The sequence below is a fragment of the Halichoerus grypus genome, chromosome X, assembly GCF_964656455.1.
Source record: "Halichoerus grypus chromosome X, mHalGry1.hap1.1, whole genome shotgun sequence".
NCBI classification, from domain to species: domain Eukaryota; kingdom Metazoa; phylum Chordata; class Mammalia; order Carnivora; family Phocidae; genus Halichoerus; species Halichoerus grypus.
Genome location: NC_135727.1, coordinates 66,109,337 through 66,137,054, shown reverse-complemented (window position 1 = coordinate 66,137,054; position 27,718 = coordinate 66,109,337). Strand labels below are relative to the sequence as shown.

The 27,718-nt window shown below is 37.9% G+C and overlaps 1 protein-coding gene across 6 annotated transcripts in view; it reads right to left on the bottom strand.

Moving 5' to 3' along the window:
• Nucleotides 1-23,789: 23,789 nt before the first annotated feature.
• The window catches only part of LOC118544892 (transcriptional regulator ATRX), a 303,532-nt gene continuing 299,603 nt past the window's right edge, over nucleotides 23,790-27,718 (bottom strand). For all 6 annotated transcript variants that reach the window (XM_078064338.1, XM_078064341.1, XM_078064339.1 and 3 more), the window contains one exon: nucleotides 23,790-27,532. In XM_078064338.1, the coding sequence (XP_077920464.1) occupies nucleotides 27,254-27,532 (279 nt within the window). In that variant the 3' untranslated portion in view covers nucleotides 23,790-27,253. The remainder of the gene's footprint in view (nucleotides 27,533-27,718) is intronic.

Below are 27,718 nucleotides of genomic sequence, written 5' to 3'. Positions count from 1 at the left end.
AAGTTGCCTGGAGTACAGACCTAACCTTCCTCCTGCTAAAAAGGCCAGCCCTTGGGGACTGCTTTCCTTCTCTCTGGACTAGTTGGAGCTACACTGCTTTTCCCCAGCACTTCAAGAATAGGGATCTTTTGAGGAAGAATGTGGGAGGTTAGGGAGAAGGGGACCAGAGAGAAGAGATCCTCTCCTTTGGAACGACATGTTCCCCGTTTGTCATTTAATTCCCTTGCTCTACAGAAGAATCAGAACATAATTTAGTTTATCATTCCTAAAGCTCCCTCTGTTCTCAAGAGAAAATGGAAGACCTTTTTTTTTTTAATTTTTTTATTGTTATGTTAATCCCCATACATTCCATCATTAGTTTTAGATATAGTGTTCCATGATTCATTGTTTGTGCATAACACCCAGTGCTCCATGCAGAACGTGCCCTCCTCAATACCCATCACCAGGCTAACCCATCCTCCCAACCCCCTCCCCTCTAGAACCCTCAGTTTGTTTTTCAGAGTCCATCGTCTCTCATGGTTCTTCTCCCCCTCCGATTTCCCCCCCTTCATTCTTCCCCTCCTGCTACATTCTTCTTCTTCTTCTTTTCTTTCTTAACATATATTGCATTATTTGTTTCAGAGGTACAGATCTGAGATTCAACAGTCTTGCACTGGGGAGGGTATGTGTTCTGGTAAGCGCTGTGAATTGTGCAAGACTGTTGAATCTCAGATCTGTACCTCTGGAAGACCTTTTTAATAGGTCTTTCTACACCAGGGCTCTGGTGGCAATTGCAGAGATAAGCAATTATCTCCTTAATCCTCAATAGTCTCTCTCCACCCCTCCATCCCAGCACAGGCTGTTTCCCCTCTGCATCTGTTTCCAATTCCCAGACAAGGTATGGGATCAGCCCTGTTCTTTATCACTGGCAATGAGGCAAAAGACACAGATAACATGTTCTTCAGATCCTGGAGTCAGATCAACCTTGTTTTACATCCACATTCCTTTACTTCCTAACTCTTTGACACCAAATTCATCATTCATTCATGTAACAGATATTTATTGAGCACTTATTATGTCTTTAAAGATACAGAACAAGACAAGCATTCCTCTCCTCATGACATAGTCTAGTCGGAAAGACAGGTTCCAGAAAGCAAGGTGGTACATGAGACAGTCATGCCATTCAAATGCTGGCCTCTTAGTAAGAACATATAATGAGAGCACCTACTTGGAAACTCCATCTTTGAATGAACCTGGTATGAAGTAAACCAACAGAATCTCTCAGCCCTCACCTAACTTCTGCTTTAGTTATATTTTAGCAGTGCATTCTAGGGTCCCAGGATCTTCCATTCTCTAGGCTCCCATAACCACACCATGAACAGTATCACCCAAGTCCCACATATCCAGAACCCCTTATCTTCATTTCCCTTCCTTATAGTTGTGTCCTCTGAGCCCCCGCCCAGTCCCCTTTAACGTTCCACACACTAAATCCCTGTTGGCAGATGCATGCTTGCTTTGTTGGTTTCTAATTTTCCCGTATCTCACCAGTTGCAAATGCTCTAAGTTTCTAAAACCCCTAACACCATCCTAACCTCACCTAACACTGTATCCAATAGATTTCCCCAGGCATCCCCCATTGTACTATTATACCACACCTAATAGGTCCCACAACTCTCCTGCAGTATAAACCCAGAGTATAGCCTCCTCAATATAAAATCTGAATATCATCATATATCTAGCTAGTTACAGGGTAACTTAGCCCCCACCCAAAGCCCCATCCATCTCTAGTTTAAAGTGACCACTTTCTCTGCTTCTGCTCTGGAGTCCCAACATTGCTTAGGAAAATTACGAAAATTGGGTCATTAAATGGCTGCACTACAAATACAGCCTTGTCAACCTCAAATGGACCAGCCTTTTTCTGCTTGACAATCCTTTTACTCATTTAGTTTTGATTCTGTCTGGCATTCACCGTAGCTCATCATAAAAATCCCTAACACTTAAACACCTTTATATTGGCTCAGTGTTAACCAAACTCTGCTCAGCAACTGGTGTAATTATCTAAAAATACAGACTCCTGGGCTCTATTGGGACTTCCTAAATCAGAATTTCCAAAGATAGGCTTGATATCAATGGTTCTCAAACTTTTTATTCTGAGGAATCCTTAAACACTTAGAAATTATTGAGGACCTCCCAGAGCTTTTGTTTATGTGGGTTATAGCTATTGGTATTTAACATATTAGAAACTCAAAATTTTTTTAATTTCAAAATTTTTATTATCTAATAATTCATTTATAATAATAAACCCATTAACATCAATATAAATTACATTTTAATGAAAAATAACTATATTCTAAAAAATTTAGTGAATGATATTGTTTTCCAAACATCTTTGATATCTCCCTTAATAGAAGACAGCTGGATTCTTATATCTGCTTCTGCGTTCAATCTATTGCTATATGTTCTTTTGGCTGAAGTATAAGAAGAAAATTTGGCTTCTCCTAGATCTGTAATTAGAAAAGGAGGGAACCCACAAACCACCCCCCAGAGTCCTTAGACCAAACTTTGAGACTCACTGATCTGTATATTTAACAAGTCCCCAAGTAATTCTTGTCATGAGAATAGGTGGTAAACATTACATTAGTTCATGTGAGACAATATAAATCTCCATTTGTCTCCAGCTCTCAGCTCCAGCCTGTTCTGGATCAGGCACTCTCTGGTCTCTGTAGATGAAACCTCCCTCAATGTTACTAAGACCCAAGCCATCTAATTGTGGCTTCCCATCAATCATTCTTTGGTATGTTTAGTTTTGTTTTGTTTTTTTAAAGAAAACATTTTTTGAATCTTTTATTGTGATATAATATATATAACAAAATTTGCCATTTTAACCATTTTTTAAAGATTTATGTATTTATTTTAGAGAGAGAGTGCATGTGAGCAGGAGGGGCAGAGGGTGAGGGAGAATTTCAAGCAGACTCCACGCTTAGCGTGGAGCCTGATGCAAGGCTTGATATCATGATCCTGAGATCACAACCTGAGCTGAAACCAAGCGTCAGATGCTCAACTGACTATGCCACCCAGGTGCCTCATCATTTTAACCATTTTTACATGTACAATTCATTTAGCATTAATTACATTCACAATGTTATGCAACCATCACCACTATCTATTTCCAAAACTTTTCATCACCCCAAACAAAAACTCTGAAACCATTAAAGACAAACTTCCCATTACCTCCTCTTCTCAGTCCCTGGTAACGCTTAATCTACTTTGTCTCTATGGATTTTCCTTTTCTGAACATTTCATATAAATGCAATCATACAATATGTGGTCTTTTGTGACTGGCTTCTTTCATGTAGCATAATGTTTTGAAGGTTCATCCATATTGTAGCATGTGTCAATACTGCATTTCTTTTTATTGCTGAATAGTATTTCATTGTATGGATATACCATATTTTGTTTATCCATTCATCAGTTGATGGACATTTGGGTTGTTTTCACTTTGAGGCCATTATGAATAATGCTGCTATGAACATTTGTATACAAGTCTGTGTGAACACATGTTTTCATTTCTTTTGGATATATACCTAGGAGTAGAATTGCTGGGTTATATGGTACCTCTATGGTCAACCATTTAAGAAGCTACCAAACATTTTTTTCAAAGAGATTGTATCATTTCACATTCCCACCAGAAATATATGAGGGTTCCAACTTATGCACATCCTCATGATCACTTGTTATTTTCCAACTTTTTATGGTAGCCATCCTAGTGGGTGTGAAGTGTATCTCACTATAGCTTTGATTTGCATTTTCCTGATGACTAATGATGTTGAGCACCTTTTCATGTGCTTAGTAGCTGTTTGTGTATCTTCCTTGGAGAAATGTCTGTTCCGATTCATTGCCCATAATTGGGTTATATGTCTTTTTATTATTGAATTATAAGATTCCTTTATATGGTCTGGACACAATTATATGGTGTGAGGTAGAGCTCAACTTCATGCTTTTGCATGTTGTATGCCCAGATGTTTTGGCATTACACCATTTGCTAAAAAAAACTATACTCTCCCCCATTGAATAGTCTTGACACTCTTACTGATAATCATTTGACCATAGATGTATGGTTTACTTCTGCATCCTCAGTTCTAAACATTGATCTATATGTCTATCTTCATGATGGTACCACACAATCATGATTACTGTAGATTTGTAGTAAGTTTTGAATCAGGATGTGGGAGTCTCCAACTTTGTTCTTTTTCAAGACTGTTTTAGCTATTTTGGATCACTTTCAATTCTATATGAATTTTAGGATTAATTTGTCAATTTATACAAAGAAGCCTTCCAGGTTTTGATGGAGATTGCATTGAATCTTTTAGATCAATTTAGGGAGAATTACCATTTTAATAATATTAAGTCTTCCTGTTCCTGAACATAGGATGTCTTTCCATTTATTTAAGCCTCCTTTAATTTCTTTCTAGCAAGCTTTAGATTCATTTTTCCTTTCCTCCTCTTTCAGAGAGTGTTCCTCTTTCTCTGAAAACTATGTCCTTTCTTTGCACGTTTGATTCCAAGTCCTCCACACAGCCTTGTCTTTGCAACATGTCCAAATTTCTCTAATTCTTGAAGAACTTCCTAAACATACAAGTAAATGATGAAACTATTAAGGAAAGTATCAGGAAGTTTGTAAACTCCTAAATATAAACAATAATTAATAAAATTAAAAGGTAAAAAAAACCCTAGGGAAGCATTTACCACAGACTACAAAAAGTTATTACCTTTAGGGGTGCCTGGGTGGCACAGTCAGTTAAGCATCTGACTCTTGGTTTTGGCTCAGTTTGTGATCTCAGGGCCATGAGATGGAGCTGCACGTAGGGCTCTGTACTCTGCACGGAGTCTGCTTGAGACTCTCTTTTCCTCTCCCCCTGCTCCGCATCCCCACCACTCTCTCTCCTTAAATAAATGAATAAATCTTTAAATATACTGATTATAAGATCCTCACAAATATATAATAAAAACACCAAGCCCCAATAGAATATGGCCCAAGAACATAGGTAATTCACAAAATAAGATATTTAACTTGCAAAAAACATAAGCAATATACTTCAACCTCAAAATTAATTAATGAAATATAAAACAATGAAATATATTTTTCTTATCATATTGACAAAGTTTTTAAAAATATGATAATACTCAAAACCACAGTAAGGGTAGAGAACTAGGCCCAATCATATACTGCTATTGGGAGAATACTGATGTTGTAACCTGATAATATAAATCAAGAAATTTAAAAATGTCCATGACTTTTGATCCTGTAAATACACTTCTAATAATTCAATCAAAGACTTATACACAAAGATGCTCATTGCAACATTATGTATAAAGGCAAAAAAACCCTGACTTTCCAACAATAGAAGAAAGACTATAAGTTATGGTACCTCTCTATGATTATGCAATCCATTTAAAATGAGGTTGATAACGTCACTACTCATCAGGGAAATGCAAATCAAAACCACAATGAGATATCACAGTAAGCTATCACCTTACACCTGTCAGAATGACTAAAATCAAAACCACAAGAAACAACAAGTGTTGGTGAGGATGTGGAAAAAAAGGAACCCGCATGCACTATTGGTGGGAATGCAAACTGATGCAGCCACTATGGAAAACAGTATGGAGGTTCCTTTAAAAATTAAAAATGGAACTACCATATGATCCAGTAGTTGCACTACTGAGTATTTGGCCAAATAATATGAAAACACTAATTAAAAAGGATATATGCACCCCTATGTTTATTACAGCATTATTTATGATAGCCAAATTGTGGAAGCAGCCCAAGTGTTCATCAGTAGATGAATGGATAAAAAATATATGGTGTATATCTACAATGGAATATTATTCAGCCATAAAAAAGAATGAAATCTTGCCATTTGCAACAACATGGATGGATCCAGAAAGTATAATGCTAAGCAAAATCAGTCAGTCACAGTAAGACAAATACCATATGATTTCACACATACCTGGAATCCAAGAAACAAAATAAATGAACAAAGAAAAAAAAGAGAAAAACAAGAAACAAACTCTTAACTATAGAGAACAAACTGATGGTTACCAGAGTGGAGGTGCATGGGGGATGTGTAAAACAGGTGAAGGGGATTAAGAGTACACTTATCTTGATGAGCACTGAGTAATATATAGAATTGTTCAATCATTATATTGTATAACTGAAGTTATTTAACATTGTATGTTAACTATACTGGGAAAGAAAGAAGAAAGAAAAAAAGAAAGAAAGAAAGGAGAGAGGGAGAGAAGGAAGGAAGGAAGGAAGGAAAAGGAAAGGAAAGGAAAGAGGGAAGGAAGGGAGGGAGGAAGAAGATGTGGAATAGGGAAGATGGTGGAATAAGAGGACTCTAAGTTCACTGTGTCCCACATTTACAACTAGATATCCCTCACATCCATGTAAATAACCCAGAGAGTGATCTGAAGACTTGCAGAACAAACTCCACAACTAAATGTAAAGAAGTTGCATCTGAGAGGCTAGGAAAGGCAGAGTGTTCAGGAGCTGCCCGCAGGAGGGAGGGAGCTATGGGTGCAGAGAGGGGACAGAAATGGTTCCTCTCACCAGGGAACCCACATGGGAGACAAATCTCCATAATATCTGGCTTTAAAAATCAGAGGAGTTGAATTTCGTGAGTTTGTATAACCAGCAGGACTTGGAGCCTAGAGCTTTAAAAATCAGCTGACTTAGCACTGGGAAAGCCTGGAGGGTGAGATAGCTGGGCCCCCACCCTTAAAGAGAATGATGGGCATTAAGGAGGGCACGTGATGTAATGAGCACTGGGTGTTATGCGCAACTGATAAAGTATTGAATACTACATCTGAAACTGATGATGTACTATAAGTTGGCTGACTGAATTTAAATTTAAAAAAGTGTTCTTTCATAGAAAAAATTTTTAAAAAGAGACAGCTGCCCTCAGAGAGGCAACAAAGAAATGGCAGTTTTCACAACACCTGGGACAAAAGGGAGGAAGATCTGTTTATACTGATTTCAGAGTGTATTGGGAGACTTCTCCAGGAGCAAAGGGGATGGCAGGCACCATTTTCATCCCCCAACCCCCAGCATAAACACAGAACCACCTGTTGGAGGCAGCACTACACAGACACTTGCTATCTAACCTGCTAGCAGTGCACCCCACCCATGCATTCTCCCAAGGACTCACCCACTCCAAGGCTGCTGGCCTCAGCCCTGGGATAACTACAAATTTTGCTAACACCACGACCCTGCTCCCAGCCCTCCTGTGGTCATGTCACCTCACAGTCAGCCTGCCTGGGTCCCACTAACACCACAGAGAGCAAGCACAACTACAACAGTCAGAGAACCAGTGCAGACATCTAGACGGAAAGAAAAAGTAACTCAGACACAACAGCAGGATGCCAACAACACATATAGGAGACTCACCTGAAATGCCAGTATCTGGTGAACAGGGGACACCACACTGCAGGGCATGACAGAACTCTTCCTCTTAAAGCCACTACTTTCAAGAGTAGAAGACTCAGCTGACTTTCCTAACACAGAAACAGACACAGAGAGGTAGACAAAATGAGGAGACAGGAGAAATACGTCCCAAATGAAAGAACAGGACAAAATCACAGCAGTACATCTAAGCAAATAAGAAATAATATGCCTCATAGAGATTTTAAAGTAATGATCATAAAGATACTCATTGGACTTCAGAAAAGGGTGGAGGACATCAGTGAGACCCTTGGGAAAAAAAGATTTAAAATAACATTATAGGTGAAGAACTTAATAAATGAAATTAAAAATACAATATATGGAATACATAGTAGGCTATAGGAAGCAGAGGAATGTATCAGTGACCTGGATGATAGAGTAATGGAAAGCAATAAGATGAACAGGTGAGAGACAAATATGGCATAATGAGAATAGACTTAGAGAACTCAGTGACACCATCAAGTGTAACAACATTCATATTATTACAGGGATCCCAGAAGGAGAACAGAGAGAAAGGGGGGGTAGAAAATGTATTTGAAGAAATAATAGCTGGGGGATGGGTTAAAGAGGTGATGGGGTTTAAGGAGTGCACTTGTTGTGATGAGAACAGGGTGATGTATCAAAGTGTTGAATTACTATATTGTACACATGAAAATAATATAACACTGTATGTTAACTAACTGGAATTAAAATAAAAACTTTAAAAATTAAAAAAATGTAAAAAAAAAAAAGAACAGCTGAAAATGTTCCAAATCTGGGGAGGGAAACAGATCCAGATTCAGGAGCCACACAGATCCCCCAACAAATTGAACCTAAGGAGGTCCATACCAAGACACATAGTAATTAAAATGGCAAAAAATAGTGATTGAGGATTTTAATGGTTACAACAGAAAAGAAGACAGTTACATACAAAGGAAACCACATAAGGCTGTCAGCTGATTTTTCAGCAGAAACTTTGCAGTCCAGACGAGCATGGCACAATATATTCAAATTGCTGAAAGGGAAAAATCTGCAGCCAAGAATATTCTGTCCAACAAGGCTAGCATTCAGAATAGAAGGAAAGATAAATAGTTTCCCAGATAAACAAAAATTAAAAGAATTCATGATCACAAAACCAGCCCTATAAGAAATGTTAAAGGGGACTCTGAGTGGAAAACAAATATCATAAGTAAGAATAAGAAAAATAAGAAGCACAATGGCAAAAAAATTAAGTATATCTGTAAAAACCAATAAAAAAACACAAAATAAAAGGATGTAAAATACAATACCAAATATCTAAAACATGGAAGGAGGAGGAGTAAAGAATGAGTTCAAAATTAAGTGACCATCAGCTTAATATAGACTGCTATATGCACAAGATGTTCTATATAAACTAAATGGTAACCACAAGTCAAGAAACATAATAGAGGGGTGCCTGGGTGGCTCAGTCAGTTAAGTGTCTGACGCTTGGTTTTGGCTCAGGTTCTGATATCTTGGGTCATGAGATCCAGCCCATATCAGGCTCCATGCTCAGTGGGAGTTTGCTTGGATATTCTCTCCTCTGCCCCTTCTCCCACTCACTCTCTTTCTCTCTCAAGTAAATAAATAAAATCTTAAAAAAAAACAATAGATATGCAAAAACTAAAGAGTAAGGAATCCAAGTACTTTGCTAAAGAAAGCCAACTAATCATGAGAGAAGAGAGTAAGAGAAGAAAGGAACAGAGAGGAACTAAAAAAAAACCATAAAAATGGGGCGCCTGGGTAGCTCAGTCAGTCAAGCATCTGCCTTTGTCTCAGGTCATGATCTCAGGGTCCTGGGATTGAGCCCCACCTCGGGCTGCCTGTTCAGTGAGCAGTCTGCTTCTCCTTTTCCCTCCACCCTTCCCCACACCCCTGTTTATGCTCTTTCTCTCTCTCTTCGTCTCTCTCTCTCTCTCTCTCAAATAAATAAATAAAGTCTTTAAAAAACAACCATAAAACAAGTAACAAAAGGCAATAAATACATATCAATAATTACTTTGAATGTAAGCGGACTAAATGCTCCAATCAAAAAACATAGGGTGACAGAATGGATAAAAAACAAGACCCACCTATATGCTGCCTACAAGAGACTCATTTCAGACCTAAAAACATGCAGATTGAAAGTGAGGGGATGGTGGGCGCCTGGGTGGCTTGGTCGATTGAACATCTGCCTTCAGCTCAGGTCATGATCCCAGTGTCTTGGGATCAAGTCCCACGTTGGGCTCCCTGCTAATCGGGGAGCCTGCTTCTCCCTCTCCTTCTGCTACTCTCCCCTGCTCATGCTCGTTCTCTCTCTCTCTCTCAAAAATAAATAAATAAAAATACTTAAAAAAAAAAAGAAAGTGAGGGGATGGAGAAACATTTATCATGTAAATGAATATGAAAAGAAAGCTGAAGTGGCAATACTTATATCAGACAAAACAGACTTTAAAACAAAGGTTGTAACAAGAGACAAAGATGGACACTATATATACATAAGCAGAACAATCCAACAAGAAGGTATAACAGTTGTAAATATTTATGCACCCAACATGGGAGCACCCAAATACATAAAGCAATTAATAAAAAACATAAAGGGAGGTGCCTGGGTGGCTCAGTTGGTTAAGTGTCTGCCTTGGGCTCAGGTCATGAAACTGGGGTCTTGGGATCAAGCCCCGCGTTGGGCTCCCTGATCAGCAGGGAGCATGCTTCTCCCTCTCCCTCTGTCACTCCCCCTGCTTGTGCTCTCTCTCTGTCAAATAAATAAATAAATAAAATCTTTAAAAAAAATAAACATAAAGGAAGTAATCAGCAGTAATACAATAATAGTAGGGGACTTTAACACCCCACTTACATCATTGGATAGATCATCCAAATGGAAAACCAACAAGGAAACAGTGGCTTTGAATGGCACATTGGACCACATGACTCTAACAGATATATTCAGAACATTCTATCTTAAAACAGCAGAATACACATTCCTTTCAAGTGCACATGGCACATTCTCCAGAATAGATCACATATTAAGCCACAAAACAAGTCTCAATAAATTAAAAAAGATTGAAGTAATATCATGCATCTCTCCCAACCACAATGCTATGAAACTAGAAATCAACCACAAGAAAAAACCTGGAAAGGACACAAACATATGGAGGCTAAATAACATGCTACTTAACAATGAATGGGTCAACAAAGAAATCAAAGAGGAAATCAAATAATACATGGAGACGAAGGAAAATGAAACACAATGGTCCAAAGTCTTTGGGATACAACAAAAGCTGTTCTCAAGAGGGAAGTTTGTAACAATACAGGCCTACCTCAAGAAGCAATAAAAGTCCCAAATATACAACCTGGCCTTACATCTAAAGGAACTAGGAAAAGAACAAACAAAACCTAAAACCAGTAGAAGGAAGGAAATAATAAAGATTACAGCAGAAATAAACAAAATAGGAACTAAAAAACAATAGAACAGAGCAATGAAACAAGGAGCTGGTTCTTTGAAAAGATCAACAAAATCGATAAACCTTTAGCCAGGCTCATCAGAGAGAGAGAGGGAGAGGACTCAAATAAATAAAAATAAAATCAGAAATGAAAGAGGAGAAATAACAACCAGCACCATAGAAATACAAAAGATTGTAAGAAAAATTATATGCCATCAAATTGGACAACCTAAAAGAACTGAATAACTTCCTAGAAACATATAACATCCCAAAATTGAATCAGAAAGAAATAGAAAATTTAACAGATCAATTACCAGCAATGACATTCAATCAGTAATCAAAAAATTCCCAGCAAACAAAAATCCAGGACCAAATGGCTTCTCAGGTTAAGTTTACCAAACATTTAAAGAAGAGTTAATACCTATTCTTCTCAAAGTATTCCAAAAAGTAGAAGAGGACAGAAAACTTCCAAATTCCTTCTATGAAGCCAGCATTACACTGATACCAAAGCCAGATAAAGACACTACAAAAAAAGAGAACTAAAGGCCAATATCTCTGATGAATATACATGCAAAAATCCTCAACAAAATATTAACAAGCCAAATCCAGTGATACAATTACAATCAAGTGGGATTTATCTCCAGGATGCAAGGATTGTTCAATATTCATAAGTCAATCAATGTGATACATCACATCAATAAAAGAAGGGATAAAAACCATATGATCATTTCAATACATGCAGAAAAGACATTCGACAAAGTACAACGACCATTTATGATAAAAACTCTGAACAAAGTAGGATTAGAGGAATCATACCTCAACATAATAAAGGCCATATATGAAAAGCTCACAGCTAACATCATACTCAATGGTGAAAAACTGAAAGCATTTCTGCTAAGGTCAGGAACAAAACAGGGATGCCCATTCTCACCACCTTTATTCAACATAGTACTGGAAGTTCTAGCGTCAGCAATCAGACAACAAAAGAAATAAAAAAGCATCCAAATTGGTAAGGAAGAAGTAAAACTTTCACTATTTGCAGACAACATGATACTTTATATAGAAAACCCTAAAGACTCCACCAAAACACTACTACAACTGATAAATGAATTCAGTAAGGTCACAGGATACAAAATGAAAATTAATGTTCAGAAATCCGTGGCATTTTTTATACTAATAATGAAGCAACAGAAAAAGAAATTAAGAAATCTATACCATTTACAACTGCACCAAAGACAATAAAGTACCTAGGAATAAACTTAACCAAGGAGGTGAAAGACCTGTATTCTGAAAACTATAAAACATTGATGAAAGAAATTGAAAATAACACAAAAAAAGTGGAAAGACATTCCATGCTCATGGAGTAGAGGAACAAATATTGTTAAAATGTCCATACTACACAAAGCATTCTATAAATTTAATGCAATCCATATCAAAATACCAACATTTTTCACCAAATTAGAACAAACAATCCTAAAATTTGTATGGAAACACAGAAGACCACAAATATCCAAAACAGTCTTGGGAAAAAGAAAAACAAAGCTGCAGGCATCAAAATTCCAGGCTTCAAGTTATACTACAAAGCTCTAGTAATGAAAACAGTATGGTACTGGCACAAAAATAAGCACATAGATTAATCGAATAGAATGGAAAGCCCAGAAATAAACTCATATTTATATGGTCAATTAATCTTTGACAAAGAAAGCAAGGATATGCAATGGGAAAAAGACAGTCTCTTCAACAAATGGTGTTGGGAAAACTGGACAGCTATATGCAAAAGAATGAAACTGGACCACTGGGTTACACCATACAGAAAGACAAATTCAAAATGGACTTAGGACCTATATGTGAGACCTGAAACTATAAAAATCTTACAAGTGAGCACAAACAGTAATTTATCTGACATTGGATCTACCAACATTTTTCTAGATATGTCTCCTGAGGCAAGGGAAATGAAAGCAAAAAGAAACTATTGGGACTACACCAAAATAAAAAGCTTCTGCACAACAAAGGAAACAATAAACAAAACCAAAATACAACCTAGTGAATGGGAGAAGATATTTGCAAATGACATATTTGATAAGGGTTAGTATCCAAAATATATTAAGAACCAATACAACTCAACACTAAAAAAACCAAATAATCTAATTAAAAATGGGCAGAAGACATGAACAGACATTTCTCCAAAGAAAACATACAGATGGCCAACAGACACATGAAAAGATGTTCAACATCACTCAGCATCAGGGAAATGCAAATCAAAACCACAATGAGATATCACTTCATACCTGTCAGAAAGGCTCAAATAAAAAATACAAGAAACAACACGTGTTGCTAAGGATGGAGAAAAAGAAACACTCGTGCACTATTGATGGGAATGCAAACCAGTGCAGCCACTGTATAAAACAGTATTGAGGATCCTCAAAAAATTAATAGAACTACCTTAAAATTCAGGAATCACACTACTGGGTATTTATCCCTCAAAATCAGAAACACTAATTTAAAGGGATACATGCACCCTTATGTTTATAGTAGCATTATTTACAATAGCCAAATTTTGGAAATGGCACAAGTGTCTATCCATAGGCGAATGGATAAAGAAGTGGTATTTATACACAATGGAATATTACTCAGCCAAAAAAAAAAAAAAAGAAATCTTGCCATTTGTGATAATATGGATGGAGGTAGAGAGTATAATGCTAAGTGAAATAGTCACAGAAAGACAAATATGAATTGATTTCTCTCATATTTAAGAAACAAAACCTAATAGCAAAGTAAAAGAGAGAGAGAGAGAGAGAGAGAAACCAAGAAACAGACTCTTAACTATAGAGAACAAACTGATGGTTATCAGAGGGGAGGTGGGGGGGATGGGTGAAATAGGTGATGGGGATTAAAGAGTAAGTACATTTATCATGATGAGCACTGAGTAATTGTATAGAATTTTTGAATCACTGCATTGTATACCTGAAACTAATATAACTGTATGTTAACTATACTGGCATTAAAATAAAAACTTAAGGGGCGCCTGGGTGGCTCAATCTGTTAAGTGTCTGCTTTCAGCTCAGATCATGATCCCAGGGTCCTGGGATCAAGCCCTGCATCAGGCTCCCTGCTCAGCGGGGAGCCTGCTTCTCCCTCTCCCAATCCCCCTGTTTGTGAGCTCTCTATCTCTCAAATAAATAAATAAAATCTTTTAAAATTTTTTTAAAAAGTTAAAAATAAAATAAAAATTAAAAAAAGAAATAGTATGTATATACAATGGAGTATTATTCAGCCATGAATAAAGAATTAAATCTTGTCATTTGCAACAACATGGATAGATCTAGAGGGTATAATGCTCAGTGAAATAAGTTAGTCAGAGAAAGGAATATTTTATACGATTTCTCTCATATGTGGAATTTAAGAAACCAAACAAATGAACAAAGGAAAAAAGAGACTGCCCTGCATCAGCCTCCCTGCTCAGTGGGGAGTCTGCTTCTCCCTCTCCCTCTCCCTCTGCCCCTCCCCACCGCTTGTGATTCCTCTCTCTCTTTCCCTCAAATAAATAAATAAAATCTTTATTAAAAAAAGAAAAAGAAAAAAGAGACAAACCAAGAAACAGATTCTTTTTTTTTTTTAAGATTTTATTTATTTATTTGACAGAGAGAGAGGGAACACAAGCAGGGGGAGTGGAGAGGGAGAAGCAGGCTTCCTGCCAAGCAGGGAGCCCGATGCGGGGCTCGATCCCAGGACCCTGGGATCATGACCTGAGCCGAAGGCAGACGCTTAATGACTGAGCCACCCAGGTACCCCCAAGAAACAGATTCTTAACTATAGAGAACAAATTGATGGTTACCAGAGGGGAGGTGGGTGGAGGGATGGGTGAAATACGTTAAGGGGATTATGAGCATATTTATTGTGATCAGCACTGAATAACGTATAGAATTGTTGAATCACTATATTGTACACTTGAAACTAATATAACACTGTATGTTAACTATATTGGAATTAAAAATTAAAAAAATAAAAATAAAAAACGGGAGACTGATGCCCAAAGAGGGTAATATATTTAAGGGTACATACCTAATTAGTGGCAGAATCAAAATTGGCTCCAGAATTTACCAAACTTCCATCCTAGACTCTTCATATCACATCATTTTGTCTTTACCAGTACCACAAATTACCACCTGATCATATACTGCTCCAGTGTGCTGTCTTCATATCAAGAACACCAGCCCTATATTCTCAAACAGGTTGCAAGAAGTGCCACTTAAAAAAATAGAAGGGGCTTTGCAGGTGGTCGACTTGGATTTAAAACCCGGATGTTCCGTGTTCTGTGTGTGACCCTTTGGCAAGTCTCAGTTTTCTCATTTATAAAATGGAGCATAATACAAGACTAAATGACACAATGAGTTTGTAAATAACATAGGATAGTGGCTGGCACACAGAAGATAATTCATAAATAGGAGATACAAATACAGAAACTTCTTAATGCCAGGATCCAGACCATAGCAAGTTCTCTATAACTTCTTTATCATACCATTCACACTGCCGGGAACTCAGTAGGTGTTAACAACTATTCATTGACTTGACTTGAGGAGAAGCTTATAGTATAACAGAAGTTCCAAAAGCAGAGAGAAATCCTATTGCCCTGCAGCCTGCTGTCTTTTGCCCTGGAGTTTTTTTGCCCCCATGTACAGCGGTTGGCTGCACAGTAATGACTCAAACCCTGTAGCCAACTGACAGGGAAAACAACCACGAGTTCCTCCCACACTACTCTTCAAGGCACATCTGGGGAGCGGGGCACCGAAATCCTAGGCTAAAGAGGCCAAGCCCCCTTGCAGTTTTGATGACTTTTAGGAATTTAGTCAAGAATGTATCATTACATTCCCTGTTACATGAGCTGCTATATGCTGGGGAGCAACCTAAGGAAATGTAACATGATCAGATTTGCATTTTAATATCACTCTGGATTCAGTGTGAAAGATGGATTGGATGAAGGTGGGAAGACCAATTAAAAGCCTACTGCGGTTAACCAGTCAGGAAGAGATCAGGATTGGGTAAATGGAGGTCGAAAGTATAGGAGAGAGGGGAAGATGGATACAGTCAGATCTCTAAGGAGGGAGGAGGAGTTTGGCCCCATAGCACAGGTTGAGGAATTCATTTCTTACTGGAAGGGAGACACTGACCCTGAAACACAAGAGAGGTGAAAGGTGTGTTTGTGAAGGGGACTGGGAGGGAAAAGAGGTTGAGAGGTTCTGACCTGATGCTTTTGTCATTCTCAGTGAACTAGGAGGCAAGGCTGATTAAGGACACTTAGAAGGGTTTCTAAGGCAGCTGAGTTTAGAGATCATTATTTTGCTGTGACTCTAGTCCACGGAGTTGTGGGATTTTCTCTGAGAAAAAGTCATAGGCTTTGGTGATTAGGGTATCATGAGTTCCTGTCAAGAAAGTATCTTCTGTGGCAGAGTTGGAGCAGAAGGCATATTGCTGGGCCTGAGGAGTAAAGAGCAGGGTGAGGGGAATTGCAGGCAGCAAGGATAGACCACACTTTCAAAAGGTTTAGCAGAAAAGAGAAAGGGGAGATAGGGCTATGGCTTGAGGGAAAAGCAGAGAAAGGACTCTGCATTTGTTTTTAGGGTAGGATTGACTTTGAGGCCTAAAAAAGATGCTTTGTATGTACTCTAATGGAGGTAACATATAGTAGTGTTTTAGAGCACGTGCTCTAGAGTCATTAGTGCCTAGGCTCAAATTCTGGCTTTGCCACTTACCTTAAAATTAAATAAGTCACTTAAATCTCTCTGTGCCTCAGTTTTCCCAATGGCAAAATGGGGGAAATTAGAGTAACTACATCAGAATTTTTGCAAGTAATAAATAATATTTGTGAAACAGAATGATAACTGGCGTGTAGTAAGTGCTTGGTGAGCGTTAGGTATTACTATCAGGATTCAAGCAAAAAGTACATGCAGGATCTGATTGGATTTGTTTTGATTTTGACGAGCTTTTTTCCTTACTGTTGTAAAAGTAATATATATGCCTTTTTAAAAAGTAGCTTTTGCAAAATTATACATTTTTTTCCAAAGAAAAGTCAGAAAATACAGATCAGCAAAAAGAAGAAAACAAAAGCAGCCATGTTTTCGTTCCCTATCATCTTTAACATTCTGGGGAATATCATTCAAGACTTTTTTCTATTCATTCAGTAATAGCTTTCAAATTGTGTTTTGGTCTCTGTGGCAGCTAGGGTTAAATTACCCTAATACACACCCAGGGAACTTCCCCACCCCTGGTTCTGGGGAACCCAACACATGAGAGACCTACCAGGAGGCCCTGTATCTCCCGGAGAGGAGAAGGAAGCTCAGATACCTTCTCTGAGGCTCTGGTTCTAGAAACGCCCACTTTTCAGTTCCCCTATGCAGAATACAGATACCCTATCTCTGACTGTCCTAGATCCATTATCCCCTTGCTCCTTGAAGTGTGGTCCCTGGACCAGCTGCATCAACATCACCCAGAAGCTTGCTGGAAATGCAAATTCTTAGGCCCCATCCCAGATCTACTCTATCAGAATCTAAAGTTTAATGAGTTTCCCAGGTGACTTGCATATACATTAAACTTGAGAAGCACTGAACTAGCCCATGTCCTTCCAATTCTAGGAATGAAGATTTCCCTAAATGTTCTTTTTTAAAGATTTTTTTTTATTATTTATTTATTTGAGACAGAATGAGAGAGAGAGAGAGAGCACATGAGAGGGGGGAGGGTCAGAGGGAGAAGCAGGCTCCCCGCGGAGCAGGGAGCCCGATGCGGGACTCGATCCAGGGACTCCAGGATCATGACCTGAGCCGAAGGCAGTCGCTCAACCAACTGAGCCACCCAGGCACCCAAATTTCCCTAAATGTTCTTAATCACTAGAAACTTCAAGAACTTTCCCATCAAAAGTTTTACCTTTCATTAGGTCATTCTGTTTTGTGGAACAGGCTGAGCTTTGGAGGTGAACAATAGGCCCTATGCCTTCCCAGGATTCCAGTGTATCCCAATCAAACATTAAACATCTTTATGATAAAACTCAGTAGACAGAGGATGGAGCCAGGGAAAAGACGGAATAATTCTGGTCCTAACGGAGCATCTGATTTCTTCTGGATAAACAGTGTCAAACAATTTCCTCTCTTCTGAGAGGAAATTATGTTGTTTGGACAATGTGGACCACGCAATCAGGGAACAAGTTCCCACTAGCAGGTATAACAAGAAAGCTTCTGTGGGATGTTTCTGCCCCTGGGTTCTACACACATCCTGTCAGAAATGAGAAACTTGTATCAAGGATCACTTACCTACTGATATAAATTAAATAGGTAATAAATGAAGGGACCCCTGAGTATAAAGCATTTTTTTCAGTGCAATAAACTGTATTACTTCTTAAAAACTATGAACAGAAAATGTAAAACTTTATTCCATAAACATAAGGGAGAATTACAAGGTGTACTTCAGTTCTTTGTTATGGCCAATTAAGAAATAGGGACAGAAGTAAGGAAGAGAGAAGAGAGAATGAAGGGAAGGAGGAAGACATAGGGACCCAAAGTAAAAGAGAACAGACATACATATATATACATTTGGGCATACAGAAACAGACTTTGATGCTGTTGACATTGCCATAATGTTCTCAGGTAAGATATGACTGCCAAGACATTCACACATAAATTCATCAAACAAATTTTCTCACACTTTTTCTGTGTCAGGTGCCAAGGATATTAAAGTGAATATGGGTCCCTGCCCTTAAGCTCACATATCTAGCAGGAGACCAAGACATTGATCAAGTATTCACACAAATAACCCTTGTATTAGTTTCCTGTTACTGTTGTAGCAAATAACCATAAACTTGATGGTTTACAACAACACCCATTTATCATCCTTCGGTTCTGTAGGTAGAAGTCTGATATAGGTCTCACTGGGCTAAAATCAAGGTGTCAGTGGAGCTGTACTCCTTTTTAGAGGCTCTAGGTGAGAATTACTTACTTACTTATTCTCTCTGCCTCCCTCTTCCAGTTTTAAGGACCCTTGTAATTACATTGGGCTCGCCTGGATAATCCAGGCGACTCCCCATTTCAAGGTCAGCTGATTAGCAACCTTAATTCCCACAACTTTAATTCTCTTTTGTCATGTAACCTAACACATTCCCAGGTTCTGAGATTAGGACATGGACATCTTTGGGGCTCCATTATTCTGCCTACCACACCATTTATCTACAAATTGTGCATTACAGATGCTATTGCCTTAAACAGGGCTATAAACTCCCGTGCACAAGTACAGAAGCATGGCATTTTCTGGAATTATACTATTCTGAATTCTATTCTTTGCTGCCTACATACATTTGTTTGCTGTTTCCTTTGAGATGCCATCCTCCTCAATCCCTACATATCCAAATTCTAGCTATCTTTTAAGACCTTGCTCAAATGGTACTTAGACTTTATCGGGTGGAAAAACGAAAAATAAACTTTGTTCAGAACACTTCTACCTTTTAGTATTCTCAATTGGTGTCTAACTGAACTTGTGATAGCACTTTCAAAATGAGTTGTGATATCTTAAAACTTACCTTAAAGTATTCACACTGGATTTTTCAGACACTTCTGTTTGGATCACAGAAGGAAATGAAAGGAGAAAGCCAAGCCCTCCAGGCACCAGTGAAGAGGGACAGAAGGAAGTGCCTTGAGCACCAGTGAAGAGGGACAGAAGGAAGTGCCTTGAAAACACCACACCAGGAGGAATATTCTATTTAAGACCTTGCTTACAGTAAAAGCAGACAAATGAGAGCTGATATGCAAAAGAACAAAATGATAAGGTACTCTAAGTGGTTTGCTAAAGGCTGAGATTAACTCATGGTTCTAGGAAGGGTTGCAAGCTTGTTCAATGGCAAAAACATAGAATGTGATACATGTTGTTGAATCCCGCCTCTTCCAGTTAGTTGTGAGACACTAGGTGAATAATTTAATTATTTTAAACCTGTTTCCTCATCTGTAAAACAGGAATTACAGAAGTGGCTAATGATAGTGCCTGACATATAGTAAGCGTTCAATAAAACTTTATTGCTTTGTGAGTGAAGATTCAGAGAGGTAAAGTAACTTGTCTAAATTTATACAGATAGAACCAGGCCCCCAAATTCTAGTATATTAAAATCGTTTTGCTGTTTTTTTTTTTTTTCAGTTCTTCGGAAATATGAAAAACTATTCATGGTCCTTATAGCACATCTCTATAACTCAAGAGTAGTTGCCACTATCCTGACTGAGATCATTACACTAAAACAGAGCTTTCTATCTTGTTCCTTGTGAATACAGCAGCATTTCTCATTTGAAATAGAAGATTTATTTTTTAGATTTTATTTATTTGAGAGAGAGGGAGAGAGCACAAGGAGGGGGAAGCCACAGAGGCAGAGGGAGAAACAGACTCCCCGCTGAGCAGAGAGCCCAATGCGGGACTTGATCCCAGGACCCTGAGATCATGACCTGAGCTGAAGGCAGCCACTTAACGGCTGAGCCACCCAGGAGCCCCTGAAATAGAAGATTTTAAAGTACTTGGTACATTAACCTGCCTCCTTTGAGGAAGGCTGAATGATTCCATCCTTGGCACTGAAGGACACTAAGATCTGGAAAGTAGAAGAGTGCTTCTAGATCTTATTGGTCTAAACTTCGCTGACTGTGGTGAAAGAACTGTTTAAACAAATTAAATATCCCTCTGAAACAAAGTCCTGAAGCCAACACCCTGGATACCAAATTAAAAGCTTGGGGTATATGTCAGGGGTCTTCCCATTTTCCCTTTCATTTTGGTTCACATATTCCTCTACTTCCCATAAACATTTCCCATTCTAAAGCTTATTTCAATACTAGGTATTCTGAAAATTTACTTAATGTGGTCTGGCAGACTGAAGAAAATGAACTGGAATTCAAGTGTAACAGCAGGCATCTGAATGGAATGGAATGAGAAGTGGAAGAGAAGCTAGAAGACATTGGTACCCTTCAACTTCTTTCCCTTTCTGGGCCTTTGTTTTCCAGACTGTTAAGGGAGACGGCTGGGCTACAGGGTATCTAAGACCCCAACTATCTCTAGCATTCCATGATTCTATGAGTGCCCCCCTCTGAAGTATTAGAATATAAAGGGGTGCATGTATTTGATAGGGTGGGGGGAGATCATTTGAAGAAGTAAAGCGGGAAAAATTGCAGGCAGGCACTTCATTTGAGCCTACACATCCAGTAGTGTGTGCAAAATAAGGGAAGAGAGGGCGGGAAAACTTGTTAACAAAAGGTTTACTTTACTAAGGATAGTATTCAAGCAAGCCTGCATCACTAAAGGCTCCATGCTGTATAGTTGAAAGCCTACCAAGAGCTGGGAATGAACTAACAAGACCTCAGGTGATTTATATTGACCACGTTTCTTTTTTCTTAAGTTTGGTTTTGTTTCCACTGAAATGTATTCAGCGGGCTAGACATAGTCTTCTACCTGCTTTGCTACTGGCACGTAAGGACAAGCAGCTACAGAAAAAAAATTATTACTATTTCACTCTTCTATTAGTTTTTTTTTTTTTTTAAGATTTTATTTATTTGACAGAGAGAGACAGCGAGAGAGGGAAACAAGCAGGGGGAGTGGGAGAGGGAGAAGCAGGCTTCCCGCGGAGCAGGGAGCCTGATGCGGGGCTTGATCCCAGGACCCTGGGATCATGACCTGAGCCGAAGGCAGAAGGCAGACGCTTAATGACTGAGCCACCCAGGCGCCCCTTCTATTAGTTTTTGTCACAAGATTTTTTAATAAAATCTACATCTCAAAAAGTATGCCGTATGTGTTGCGACATAAGAGTCAATATAAACAAATACTGTCTTACTATAAACTTCATCCAGACCAGACAAGTTAAACATTGGCCTAATTTGGGCTTTATAGCTATGAATAGAATGGGAAGTTATCATTAAAAGCTGACTTTACAGAGGCTGACTTATATTTACCTTGATGTTTTGTCAATGTATATAAACCAATCAGGCAACAAGGATATAAGAATCATTCTTAAATATGGTTTTTCATTTTCTGAGTTCCAGAGGCAGTAAGAAATCAGCTCTGGGAGTGCCTCTGGGCAAAAGATAAAGGAGGTTACAGCTGTGGAAGTGGTAATTAGAGCCCATTACAACTTATCTGCTTTGTCATTAAAATGCCTGCCAGACCTCTCATTTTTCTAAACAGAGGAAAAGAAAAGGTATACCTTAGTCTGTGAGAGCGTTAACCAAAGGCAAGGGATTTCTAATTCTGTTCACAAACTTACCATGTAACCTAAGACAAACCCATTGCCTTTTGGCTTCAAATTGTGCTTTGCTCACAGTTAAACCCTAACTCTTGAAGCTGAAAGGGACCTCAGGAAATCACCTGGTCCAGGCTCCTGCCTTCAGGAAAGTTATTATAGTCCTATTTTCCAAATGAGATATAAAGACCCAAGTAACTTAACTAATGTTTTCTGCCTCCTGAGTGCAATGGATTTTATTTTGTTCTTACTTTTATCTTAACTGTCACGCGGAGAATGTAATTATTCTCACTTTTTTCACAGATATGTTGTATACAGGTTGACACATAATAACCACAAGGCACTTTGAAAATACCAAAGGAAACTTATAGTATTAACAGATACTAGCACTTGGAATGGATGGGTCTTAAGAAAAACTAAAAGGAATGGATTTAGCCCTTTGAAGAATTAGCTTGAGGAAACAGAATTACACTCAAGTTTAGTTAAATGGACCAAACTCACTTTCTGTATATACGTGTAAGGGTATAATTAGGAGTAATGAAAAATTAAGAACAGGAATGCCACTAAGGGTTTTATCATTAGGCTTGAGAGGGTAATCAAAAAGAGTAAGTGAAATTCTGCGCATAAAACCAGAAGTCCTGAAGAAAGTTGACTCCTTGGGTAAGGGGTAGGAAGTAACAGTTTTTTTCTTGCAATTTAAGAAGTTCACTCTGATTTTTTTCCTTAAGTTGTCTATAGTCTTGTCACTGAATGCCTGGATTCATTATCTTCCTGTCTCCAATCTTTCTTCACTTTGCATCCTAAGCCAAATTATCTCTGCCCAAATCACCATCTTTATTGCTACTTTGAACACATCAACCACCTCACAAACCCTTGTTATCCTCTGTATTGAAATTATTCAGGATTTCAAGATCCTTCATTAATCCATTCCAATCTAGTCTCTTTCCCTATCCCTATCTTTATTCCTTTTAATACTACGCTTTCTCTTCATGTACCTGAAACAAATTCCATCCTTGCATCTGATGTCATCTCTTCACCTTTCTTGAAAACTAACATGTATTTGATGTGAAGACTATACGGAGAGGGCGGAGTCTATAAACAGAAGTCTCTGATCTGATATGATTAACTAAAGGAGACTGGAGCCAAATTCCCTCCCTTATGTTTCTACCAGGGAGAAAGTGAGGACAGAATGAATGGTGAGGTGAATTTGGAGGAGTGCTGCAGGGTAGAAATTGCTTGGAATATGTGGTAGTTCTGAGTATTAAAGAGGGCCTGCCATATTTTAGGATTGGTCTCTTCCATTCCTTCAATTACAGCTTGATCTTCATTATCTTTAATTAAGGCCTCGATTTATACGCTGTCTTCCTTGGTGAACGTATGTAGTGGTCACTATCAGAAAGATCTCTCAAGTGAGGAGAAGAAGGGCGATTGCCTTAGTTAGCCAAGTAGGCACAATGGTGACAGGAAGGTTACTCCACAGAGAGGGTGGCAGTATATATTGTAAAGGAATTTTATGGTGGTACATACTCTGGGGAGTAAAACTCTTAGGTTGGGGGGGTGGGGCCATTCCATTATTGTATCCAACATGAGTAATGTGGGCAGAGTTTGGTTACCTAGCAGATATTGAGCTTAGAAACAATATATATTTTGGATTTTAAATTTTTATTCACCTCCATATAACAGCATATATAAAATGTTGCACAGACAAAAAGCATTTCTGAAATTTGGTAACTCCTTTGGGATTGGCACAGATTACAGACTTGAAAAAAAAATCCATGGTGGAGGAATTTTCATCTCTAAGGGTAGACTTGATGTGGAGATAGCTAAAAGTCACTTGAGACTAAGTCTGGTGAAATAAGATGGGAATAATCTGAACATAATTTTTAGTGAAATAAGCATGTAAAAGAATGACCTAATTTACTGTTAGAATAAGTATCTATACCTTCACAACATGCCACCCTCAAAGGAAACAATGGTACTGAGATAGGTAAGTAATTATCTTAAAGTTTTGTTTGGGGCACAGATGTTAAGTATCTGATTTTGTGATAGAGGGAAAATGGGCATAGCTAAGGGAAGACTACAAAATATTCAGCTTCTTTGGAGGCCAGGTAATAAGGCTTCCATTAACCTGCTATGGCTTCAGGAGGGTAAGCAGCTTTTCTATCAAGTGTGGATTGGTAGTCCTGCTTGATTTAAATGAGTGACGCAGCTGTTGGGAAGCAGGAAATGGTGCTGGATTACAAAGAGACAACCAAAACTAACACAAACACACATAGGCTTCCTGGTATGTAAATTATTTTTGAGGTTAGAGATCTCCTTTTACAGAATTTAGTATATAACAGATTCAAAAACCAAACTTTTTGACCTCCCAATATTAAATAACTAAATGTGCAAAAGAATCACCATTAAATAGGACATCAAAAGCTATACATTTTCTATGAAACAATATGTGCACAGATCTTCAAAGCTGTGAAAATGCAATAAAGAGCACAACACATTTTGGTCACTTTATTAAATGACATTAAATAGTTTAAGTTTCAACTACTAAACAGCACTTTGAATGGTGAAAACACAGATAGTATTATTGTCATACTTGAATGCTTTTCTTTAAAAACACAATTCCAGTCCTTATATATATTACAAAACAGCCTTAAAGGAAGAAGTGACATCTTTTCTACAGTACTTAAGATACTCAATACGGAACTGAAAAGCAGTCTAACAGAAACAAAGGCAAGTCTTCACAGCTGTATGATTTCAGCAGCCAAAGCTGGATGATGGACTGAAACAGTACTATACAACTGGGACAAAACATATACAATATCACAATACTAAGCAAAAACGCTTTACACCCAAAGAAATAAAACAGGTTACAAAATATGGAGAATTTAGCAGGCAAAACTGTATTACAAGCAACATTTTAAATCGTCATTTTTTAAGCCATTGCAACTATTTAAAACATCTAAAACAAATATAAAAATGAGCCTTTTAGTATCTTATTGATGTGATTTTTTTTCTTTAAATATTTGTTAAAGCTTGACGTTATACTCAAAGTACATATTATGTAGCTAAAATGTCAAGTGAGAAGAGTGTATGCAAAGTGGTCCAAGTTTTATTTCAAACTCTTAGTTCCAATTAATCCTTTCTATGTATTATTCCTTAAGTCATAGTTTCATCCATGGTGAAAAAGGTTTAGAAGGTTGCCTAAAATTTTTACATCCATGTCTTTGCACAAGTAATCAGACCACGTTGAAAATTCCCAGGTCTAGTAAATCAGGTTTAAGGTATTCTGGACTTACAGAAATACCAACTGAAAACAGTTGGCCAGAGTGTACTGCCTTCAAATACTTATCTCATAAATCTTGTCTTTTTCATTTCTTCTGGAGTAAACACACATCCCCCCCCACCCTAATTAAGTAAATTTGATTATATGGCTGGCACAATATCCAAATATATGGAATTTGTTAGTGGTAACTCACCATGGTAAAGTGGGGGGGGATGAAATGGATCCACCTAACCTCACAAATTCTGTATCACAAACCTAGTGCTCTTAGATGTTTACCACTAGTTCTTTCAAGATCAAAATGGAAATCTCTTAATCATCCAAATAACTCAAAACAGTTCTAGCTAATGTTAAACTCATTCTAATCCAGTGATACCTAGAGCAATTCCTCCACCCAACTTTCTTTTTTATGAAATTCCTTAGCTATTTCCACTACCTGTTACAACACCATCTCAAAAATGGTTTTGCCATGTTGAGTTGACTCCCATAGTCTAACAATCTTTTTCTTCAAGAAATTCAAGCAACCAAATTGTACATGAATAAACTTACAGGTCATGTTTATAGGCCTGGATTAAAAAAACAATGCAATGATTTTCTAGTAAAACTTCAAAAAAGGGTATTAGATGAATTACTTTTGATCAGAAAATTGCCTCACAGATCTAAACTAAAAAAAAAATCGAACTTTGAAATGTGATTTAAAATAACAGGGAAGTTGGGGGAAAAGAACACGATGATGACAGAAAAGAGGAAGAGCATAGAAGCCAGTGATCCTTATCTTTCAGAGGAATTATTTCACAATACTGACAGTACTGGGAATTATTAAAGCACATTCCTCATGTGAACTTAAAAAGTCAGCAATGGTTCTGCCATTTTGATATTGTTTATAAAACAGGGTGTGACCCTACAACCACACCATCATCCTTAACCTCCTAAAATGCTAGAACTTGATTTTGTTAGTCCACATCCCACTGCCAGCAACAGGATGAAGCACTAGCACTGGCACCAAGCAGTTAAGAGATGTGCTTTATATTAGTGCCAGGAGAGAGAAAATTCATGTGTGGAAGATAATCCACAACCCTGAAATTTTACCAGTAATTATTTCAGCACATATAACTGAAAATAAAAAATGGCAGAAAGACTAAAGAAGAAAAAGGAATTCTCTTCTTGGGCTATACTTAAGGCTGTTTATACAATGCTAAGATAACTGCAAGACTCCTCCAAGTTTTAGAGCAGTAGTATTTGAGAATATTGCACACAATTCTGTGTCAAAGATAACCCTTAGTTTCTAACTTTCAGTCACGGAGATGATACAGCAGGAGCCCAGTTGCAGACTTCAGTCAAAAGAACATTAAAACCATTTCAATCATTTTAATAAAGAAATGGATTAAGTACAAAAGTATTTCGTAACTTGAGGAATCAACTCTAAGAACTCAGCTGTGTGTTTTTATATGTAAAGAACGAATATATAAATCTGTATTCTTTCCTAAATTCATTAATTTTATGACAATTTTATGGTTGCTAAAAGCAGGCATAAAAATTTAGAGAGGAAATCTGTGGAGTTGTTACTGTTATGGAAGGACTTGTTTTCACTGAAAACAATTTGAAATATCTTCTGTACTCAATGTGTGTAAGAAGATTCTAGGCAACATCACTGACAAAAGTCAGGAAAAAATGGTATGCCCTATTAAAAAAATTAAAACTAATATGGAAGATTGGCATTTAAGGGGACCAAACTATTTATACAGTTGAGTTCTGTTAAGTCATTGATTCCTAAAAAAATAAAAGATCTTTCTATGATTTTAACAATCCTTTAAGCTTTTAGTGCAAAATCACATTGATTTCCCTTGGGAAGGTCCTGGATTTTTGCTTCTCATTGGGGGTGGTGCGCGCTGTAAGGGTGGTGGCTGCATACCACCAGCTACTGACTGATACATTCCTCTCATATCAATTTGCTGGTAGTTAGAAGGATTCATGATTAAATTTGGAGGCTTTGGCATCATGAGGTGACCCAGTGTTGCTTGCTGATAAGTCATTTGTTGTTGTTGCTGCTGATTGTACTGCTGCTGGAGCCTTCGGTTCATAAGTATTCGCTGAACGCAGCTGATTAACTAAAGAGAGAAAAGGGAGCTGTTACAAGTGCATGACCTGTCTCAAAGAGGTAAGTATCAAGTTTTCAGTTAAAATCAATTTGTTAAGGGTGTACCATACCAAAAGGAAAACACATTATTGTTATCACCATTACTAATTTGAGGCATTCACAGGACCATTACTGTAGAAACCACTTAGTAACACCA